The 8,658-nt window shown below is 36.2% G+C and overlaps 1 protein-coding gene across 3 annotated transcripts; it reads left to right on the top strand.

Moving 5' to 3' along the window:
* The first annotated feature begins 1,993 nt into the window (after positions 1–1,993).
* Positions 1,994–8,336, top strand: LOC110786115 (uncharacterized). Of its 3 annotated transcripts, none has more exons than XR_008929859.1 (8): positions 1,994–2,341; positions 2,680–2,772; positions 2,875–2,985; positions 3,741–4,256; positions 6,834–6,963; positions 7,408–7,582; positions 7,676–7,743; positions 7,864–7,932. XR_008929859.1 is itself a non-coding variant. In XM_056838589.1 (8 exons), the coding sequence occupies exons 1-8, from the start codon at positions 2,272–2,274 to the stop codon at positions 8,023–8,025; spliced, it is 1,329 nt and encodes a 442-aa protein (XP_056694567.1). In that variant the 5' UTR covers positions 1,995–2,271; the 3' UTR covers positions 8,026–8,336. The 3 variants fall into 3 exon arrangements, 2 of the variants coding, with proteins under 2 accessions (XP_056694567.1, XP_056694566.1); XM_056838589.1 differs by having other exon boundaries at positions 1,995–2,341; positions 2,875–2,982; positions 7,669–7,743; positions 7,864–8,336; XM_056838588.1 differs by having other exon boundaries at positions 1,997–2,341; positions 7,669–7,743; positions 7,864–8,336.
* The last annotated feature ends 322 nt before the right edge of the window (positions 8,337–8,658 follow it).

Here is an 8,658-nt window from a genome sequence, read left to right as displayed (position 1 = left end):
ACGTTTGGTGCACTCATCCATGCATCCAAACCAAAGCTTCCCCAAATGAGAGAAATTTGAAACATAAGATAATCAAAAGACTTATCAAAAAAAAAAAAAAAAAAAAGAGTTAGCTAAAAGCAAAGCATAGTTTACGATCATATAAAATTGAATCTAAAGTTAAAGATTCTATTGTTTTTGTTGTATCGGAGCTTCAAATGACAAATTTCCTCCCAAAATAATAAAATTTGTTTGGGACTCTTACATATGTGGATTCATGGGTGTGGATGATGATTTTGAAAGAAAACTCGGGACCAAAATCATATGAAATTAAAAAAAAAAAAATAGGAAAACCACAATAAATAGTCAGAAAATGGGTATTTATATGCAAACAATAAGCAACGGCTAATTTTCAAACACAAAAACTAGTCGTTGAGTATCAAAATGGGTAATTTTAAGTTAAGGGTATTTGGTGAATTAATTTTCAGAATAGGGGTATTTGGTGAATTAATTTCCAGAATAGGGGTATTTGGCGAAATACGTATTAAAATAGGGGTATTTGGTGAATTTGAAAATTAGGCTAACGGAGGACTACCGACACGTCATTAGTAAGGGTATTTTGGGTATTAAGTCATTTGACAGGGGCATTTGGTGACTTTCTGAAAGTCGAGGGGCATTTGGTGAATTACGCTCGTATACTTGTTTCTTATTGTTGGTGTTTGATCTCATTCCTGAAGGAAATAATGCCATTGGTCCAAGTTTGCATTTATGCATTTATGCTAAGTCTAAGTAAATTTCATTACATTATTAGACACTAATCCTCAATACCTAAGTGATTTGAGATTACTTGTTTGATAACTTGTTACTTTGACGTTGACAAGCGTCGCACCGTAAAAGGAGACTATAACGGCAACGCTCAGGTAATCACTTATCAAACGACGTCTAACCTCAAGATCACAAGATTGAGATTGTCCTCCAATAAATCGGGATGAGATGTTGAAAGTTGTACAAGGCCACTCGGAGAGCTAGAAACTGAAAAATGCATGTCCGTGTTCAGATGAATCATAGGCTATGATTATCTGCTTATTTGATCTTGAAATCTGAAACCGAGAAATACCTATGGACATAATAAGGATGACTACTCTTACCTTACGTTCATGAGCAGGCATCAAACGACAAAAGAATTAGGAAATGCACACTTGTCCCTAAGGACAAGTGGGAGACTGAAGGAAATAATGCCCTTGGTCCAAGAAGTTTAATAAATGCGGATCAGTATTAATTAAACAAGTTAATAATTCAGTGAAATCAAGTGAACTGAATGCCTAGCTAGAGGTCGCTTCAGTTCAAGTGGAATTAATAATATTAATCCACGGCTTACTCTTGACTGAATCCGTAGGGTCACAGAAATAGTACGTGAACGGGTCAAGTATTTAAGTGAATATATTATTCATTAAGTATTCTATTTATGATCATTCAGAAATGACGGATCTCGGTTCCAGTGGGAGCTGAAATCGTCAAAAGACAAAGTAAAGAATATTTCGGAAATGAAGACGTTGCCGGATACGGAAATATGGTTCATGACGGAAATATAAATATTATCCAAGTCGTAGATGTTGCCGGAAACGGAAACATGGTTCGTATCGGAAATAGAAATATTGCCGGAATCGGATATATTGTCGGAAACGGAAACATGGTTCGTATCGGAAATAGAAATATTGCCGGAATCGGATATATTGTCGGAAACGGAAATATTGTCGGAATAGGAAATTATTACTGGAATCGGAAATATTAACGGAAACGTAAATATTTATTCGAAACATAAATAAATTCCGGAATCGGAAAACGAATTCAAAGCTCGACGAGCGATAAGCCGGCAAGCGAGCGGCCCATCGCTCGACGAACAAAAGGCCGAACGCACAACGCTAGGTGCGAAGCCCAGCACCAGCGTCCAGCCTTGTAAAGTTAACCAAGTCATCATTAACTTTTAACATCATTAACTTTTTAATAAAGTTAACCAAGTCATCCCCTCAAACAGTCAAGATCATCTTCTATCTATCAGACTATCATCATAGTCGGCTACGCCAGAAGTTTGAGGGATTGCATCAAACTTTTTCTATGTGTTCTTCCTTATTTTACTCCAATTCTCCCTAGAAATCTGAAATCTTGTCCTAATCATTCAATCTTCCTAAAATCTTATCCTAATTTAATTTATTTTTCCTAAATTTAAATTATTCCTCTTTGCGTTCCCAGAAATCTTCCTCCTTTCTTAACCTAATCCTTCGTACAGTTCTAATGTCAACACCTCGTGATAATAAAAGAAGAAAAACGGATACCCAGGATCATGACATCATGCCTGAACCAGGTTTGTCGTCAAAAAATTTCAATTTTTTGTTATATTTATGGCTTGTTATTTTTTTGACGACATATTGGTTGCTTTAGAAAGTTAATTAATATTGAATGATTGAATATTAGTCTGCTGATTGCTTGTTTCCTTGTTAGTAGCTGAAATTTTGTTGCTTTAAAAAGTTGAATTGTTGATTGTTTCCTTCCTGGTAGCTGAAATTTTGTTGCTTTAAAAAGTTGAATTGTTACTTGTTTCCTTCTTTATGAATGGTAGCTGTAAATTGATGCTTGTATGTCGTGGTTATGGCACTTTATCTTGTCTGATAAAGATTATGTTGTTGTTGTTTGAAAAATTAGGTGACGAAGGTTCTCGCGGAGATGAACATACTGCTACTGCTAGGACAGAGGTTGATGACAAGGTTTATGTCCCTGATGAACAAGAGGCCCCAAGTAATGTTCGTTTTATCTGTATATGTTGTATGAATGCTGGTTTTATAGCAGATGTTTAATGTGATACATGATATGTGACATTCAACATGTGATATGCTGTAGGTGATAAAGTTCCAGAGACAACTATAAGCAAGAGCACTATCAGAGTTTGTAGTAGCTCAACTACATCTGGAGATAAACTGGTTGCTGATGCTGGAGACCCCTTGAATGGTGGTATACATCGCTTTCATCATTACTCGTTGATTCAAATTACTTATGTGTGTGGTGTTAAGTTGGAACTTGTTCACTTAAGATGATTTATACGATGGTTAGTAGGTCTAGATTGAATAAAGAGGAGTTTGCTTGTGCACTGAAATTCAAACAAACCGACTTTGTCTTATGCTGATTGCTTTTTCTTGATGTCATTGTTTCAAAATGAATTTGATTTGGGAATATGTGGCCAGATGCTTCTTGGTGATCTTTTTTTAACCAAGTGTAGTATTTATTGTTGAAGTGAATCCTTTTGAACAGTTTCTTTACTCAGTTCACCTTGAACTATTGATAAGTGCCAAATGGAACATCCTCTTATAAATAAACATGTTAAAACGTCTATAAACTTGAATGCCTTGTGAGTGGTTTTCTCTTTTGACAATTGGTCATAGAGTTCACCTTTTTCTTTGACAATTGGACCTTTTCTAGTTGGATAGAGATGACCAAGTAACAGATAGGAGATCCATTTGATTGTGAAGTAGATTCACTCGGTGTCTCGGAATAGATCCCCATACCCTTTTCTGATATTCTGATTGAGATCACATAAGTTGAGTTATCTACACCCAACGCATAGGAGTTAAAGTCATGCAAGCTAATTCTCATGTTTGTAGTTTAGTGATGTTTCATGGATGACAATTTTCCTTCATTCACTCAATAATTTACGATGTAGCTGTTCTTGCTGTTAAATGTTAGTTCTCATTTGATGATTTCAATTGCAGGTAATATGTCCACCACTTGTCCTCGGGTCTCACCCTCTATTACAGTAGCAAACCCCAAACCTTTTCCCAAACCTCTCCCCAAACCATGTCCAGCTTCTACAAGAATACAAGTTGGGGATTTTACTGTTTTTTTGGTTCCCCGTGTCAAACTAGACTTCCATTTTTTTTGTGGAGGTTATAATGGGGTGTCAATTCAAATGGTTCGAGAGATTGTAACAGCACAATTTTCTAACCCATGGAAGTTTAAAAAAAGTATTTATGTTCCCGACAAAGATGTTAGGGTACGTCTTTTGTTTAATCAAAAAAGGATAGGTAAGCTAAAAAAGTTGGCCGAAGGCAGATTTTTTTTTAGACCCCCTCACTTGCAAAACACTAGCATGCTTTCGAAATTAGAGAACAAACTTTTTAAGAAACTTGGTACGTTTGAAGTGACACATGACGGCACTCCCTACGTAGTGAAAGTGTTTCCGGCGTCTTTTTCAGAAGATGCAACACAAATGATGTGTGCTACTTCAGGTATTTTCATTATCTTTTATATAGTATTGCTTTCATATCTTTAATTTTTGAAATGATGAAATTGTCAAGGTTAGTCTAACCTAATACTTCGTACTAATTTCACGCACGTCTTATCGATATGTATATAAGGTTGTGTATGCGAATTTGAATTTCATTTCAATTGCTTTATTTCAATTTGGAAATTAGTAACCCTTCAATTCGAAATTGTCTCTTTGGCGGAATTTAGGTATTCAAAGTCTAGATTCAGAATTTTAATACTTCGAATGATGTTAAATTTTTTTTTTTGGCAAGTAAAAGGAAATTTTATTAACAAAGGGGGCAGAAACAAGAAAATACCAAAACAACAACACCTCAAACAACTTAAACAGTCTTGCCAAAAAAAAAAAAAAAAACTTAAACAAACAAAAAAAGAACAAAACATCTAAGCTTCCTGGTATATCAATGTCCACTTATCGGTACCTTCTAGGAAGGGCTGAGCGAGTAACTCTTCATGTATACCATACTACAGAAGCCACAGATCTTTGTCTTCATCCTGACACCTACAAGCAGCTCTAAAAATAATTTGGTGAAGCACTTGATTCTCTGTCTTCCTGTTACCACCAAAGACTCTCTCGTTCTTTCCGATCCAAAGACTGTAAACTGTTTCAGCAAATAGAATGCTATATAGGTTACCAGGTCTTGTCTTCCTCTTTGCCATTTTAATGGCTTGCTCAGTTTCTGATGCTGCAACTCTGTTACCGGCCTGCTGCGATGCAAAAGACCAAGAATTTTCTTCCATATCTTGCTGAAAAAGGGCAAGCAAAAAACAAATGCTGACAGGTTTCACCAGCACCTTCACACAGACCACAAACACCATCACATTGAATACCCCATTCAGAATTCCGTCTTTAGTTGGAAGTCTACCATGAGAGCCATCCAAAGAATAAATAAACTCTTCGGGCTTGCTTTATTGTTGCAAATTACACTTCTCCATCTAACTTTTTCAAGCACTCCATGGATACTCAAGTACATCTTTTTTTTATGGTAAATTGAGCTTCTGTGAAGAAATGTTGCACACCAGAAGGGACCCTTTAGCTAAACCAAGCTTAACTGTAATAGCTTCTTGATCCTGAATAGAAACCCCTGACAAATAAATTTCACTTTTTTCCATGTTAGCAACCAAACCCGAGGCTTGAGAGAATTGAGTAAAAGCTTGAAAAAGCGTTTCCACTGATAGAACATCCCCTCTAGCAAATGACAATAAATTGTCAGCAAACATAAGGTGAGTCAACTTCAACCTCTCACATTTGGGATGGAAGTTGAAGTTGGGATCATCACCTAATCATGACATATATCTGCTCAAATACTCCATTCCTATAGGAAAGAGAAAGAGAGAGAGGGGATCTACTTGTCTCAAGTCTCAACCCTTTCTTTGCTTGAAAAGGAGGGGAGGGTTTACCATTGATCAAAATAGAGAAAGAAACAGTAGAGACGTATGCCATAATCCAAGAAATGAACTGAGAAGGGAATCCTAGTTCCTGCATAACCATCTTCAAGAAAGGCCACTCCAAAGGAACCGTATGCCTTTCTAAGATCAACCTTGACCATACCATCTAGGGGATAAATGAGCCCTGGAATAACCTTTTACCAATTCAGTAGCAACTACGATATTATCAGCTATATGTCGCCCTGGTATGAACCCAGCTTGGTAATCACTGACTACTTGACTAACAACCTTATGCAACCTAGCTGTTAGGAGTTTAGAGATAATTTTAGAGATTGTAGAACAGCAAGCAATAGGCCTGAATTGACTTACAGAAACTGGACTATTAATCTTGGTAATTAGAGTTAGGGAGGTGCAAGTTACAGGTTTAAACATTTGACAATCATCAAAAAACTTCAGAACTGCAGCATATATATCATCTTTAACTATATGCCAGCATTTATTAAAAAAGAAAGCATCAAACCCATCCAAACCTGGAGCCTTTGAAGAATCGATGCTTTGAAGAGCATTATCAATCTCGTCCTGGGTCACAGGGGTACAAAGAGAGTCTCTTGCATCCAGACTTAATGGTGCTCCATGTCTCATTGTTGGCACATCTATACACGGTAAAGACTCTGCAGCAGAGCCTAAGAGATGCTTATAGAACTGTATAATTTCAGCATGTATCTGAGTAGGATCAGTAAGGTGATTACCATGGGCATCATGAAGCAACATGATCTTGTTTTTCACATATCTCTCCTTCATTAAAGCATAAAAGTACTTGTGATTGGAGAGTGGGGAGTATCTAGTGGTTTTGGTGGAAGAGAGGACGTGTGTATGATATAGTTATTGTGTAAAACCGAATTTCAAATCCTGCTTATATGTGCCTTTCCAATTATACCAAAACTTCAGGGCAATTCCATTTCCAAATCCATAATTTGAAATGAGATATTGGTATCCATACATCCCATAAGGAACCTGCTATTATAACATCTTGATTATAACATCCCATAATGAGATATTATAACTTCATTAGTATCAAGTTTCATGGATAACATCTTGATATTTTTTTCTTTCCATTCTTTTTTGAGTGACTTGCACATCTTATTTGGCAGGTATGACAGAGGATCCACCTGCTATTATACTGAATGGAATTCCATCTCATTGGTTTGCGGAGCAACCTGACTCCTCCAAACCATCAAAAAGGCTTCTTTGCATCTTTCTTGAGACTTTCGGGAAAGTCAGGTATAAACAGAGATTAAATGGAGTGGAGTCTCAAATTCTTTTTGTTACCATTGTTTGATTATGTTAAGCAAATGTACATACATGTATTAGAGTGAGATTTTCTTCATAACTTAAAGCCCTATTTCATAAATTTTCTTCATATTTTCAAAATGGTTCTTGTGACCGTCAACCTGAATACTAGGCACCTTTTTTAACTTCAATTTTTGCTGCTCCGTAACCAAATCATCCTCAACAACCACCCTCATCCGATTACAAAAATCAGCCGCCATAAACAAAAGTTGGATTATTAAAATTATTTTTCCTTTCTTATTTTGTTGTTTCTTTTCTCATTGGTTTCCGGTGTAAGAAGTGATGTTCAATCTTGTTATTGACTTAAAAGTGGCATGATTGATCAAATTATTGTATATAATCTTGTTCTTACATAGTCCTACTTTTTTCTATTAGGGATCTTGACGTTGTTCAGGATGAAAATTTTGGTAAGGATGAGAGAAATGTTCCTTCAACAAAAAAAGAGGATTCAATTTCGATTGTTGTGTATTGCAAAGTGATTGTTCATTACGAAGAGTATGAACATTGCTATAATGCGTTGAAGTTCTTGTGCTCGCATTCGTTGCAAAAGGTAATACCTATTCAATACGCAATATTTTATGTTTTTTGTAGTCCTTTTATCTATTTTTACTTTTATTGACGATTAAGCAAACTTAGGGCTCAGGCATAGCCGACTATGAAGTGTCTTGGAAGGAGGAGGATCTTTGCCCAAGGTTTTTATCTTTACAAAAGGTTATTAACCCTTTATTAATTTTTGCAAAGTTTGTATTCCTTCCGTCCCAGATTGGAATCTGTTACGTTTCTTTTGCGATTGCTTATGCAGAGATTGCTAATGTTGACTTTCATATTCAGGAGGACCCAAGAATGAAGCTTGTTTGGAAGGACAATCGTGATGTTTCTGCAGACCCTGAGAAAGTGGATTTTGAGGAGTTCCAGGCTCTAAAGCACAAAATGATTACGCTTGAGGAGCAGTTGAAGGATGTGACGGCTAGATTGGAGAAGTTTGAGGCATAAAAGAGCAGTGGTGCTCTTCCTTAGTTAGGGTTTGCTGATAAAAATTATTCTAAATATTTTGGTGTACATACTAGGTGATTCCCTTTAGCAGTATTCAGCTTTTATTAGATTGTTTCGTGGTCGTAGAATCACCAAACAAGCTTGATGCCCTGATAAGGAGTTCAACGGCTCAACGCTGCCAGTGATAGTTAGGAATTGGGAGGCTGTTGAGGCACAATATGTTATAGTGCCAGCTTGGCATGCATTTTGGGACGGTGTTAACTATACTTTGTTGAATTATATCTTATTAGTTTTTGTTTTATGGGGCTGAATTTATCTTATCTAAACCTTGTGCACCTAACTTTATCCATTGCCATTGATTTTTTATTTTTTTTATTCTCACCATTTTTTCTGGAAAAGAAAGAACACTTCAAAACTTGTTGAGTATGGAAGAATAGTAGGCAGTTATGACTTCACCAAATTGAAATACTGAATGCTGATGTGTAGAAAACTGAGAAAAAGGGACAAAATGCCAAAGTTGAATATAATATTTTTTTAGACCTTTTATAAGGAGGGTCAATAGTTTGATATCTCTTAAAGTTTGGTTTACTTTAAAGTAATTATGGATCATTCTCGACTAATAGCTTGAGATAG

This window comes from Spinacia oleracea, chromosome 3, assembly GCF_020520425.1.
Source record: "Spinacia oleracea cultivar Varoflay chromosome 3, BTI_SOV_V1, whole genome shotgun sequence".
Classification (NCBI taxonomy): Eukaryota; Viridiplantae; Streptophyta; class Magnoliopsida; order Caryophyllales; family Amaranthaceae; genus Spinacia; species Spinacia oleracea.
The sequence above is the reverse complement of the archived record's forward strand: the minus strand, read 5'-3'. Positions and strand labels throughout refer to the sequence as shown.

What these genes read in the sequence shown, in the direction of transcription:
- LOC110786115 (XM_056838588.1), top strand. Translation starts at nt 2,272, where the DNA reads ATGTCAACACCTCGTGATAATAAAAGAAGAAAAACGGATACCCAGGAT. An exon ending in TGGAGACCCCTTGAATGGTG is followed by an intron (nt 2,986 to 3,740) that starts GTATACATCGCT and finishes TTTCAATTGCAG; the next exon opens with GTAATATGTCCACCACTTGT. An exon ending in GAGACTTTCGGGAAAGTCAG is followed by an intron (nt 6,964 to 7,407) that starts GTATAAACAGAG and finishes TTTTTCTATTAG; the next exon opens with GGATCTTGACGTTGTTCAGG.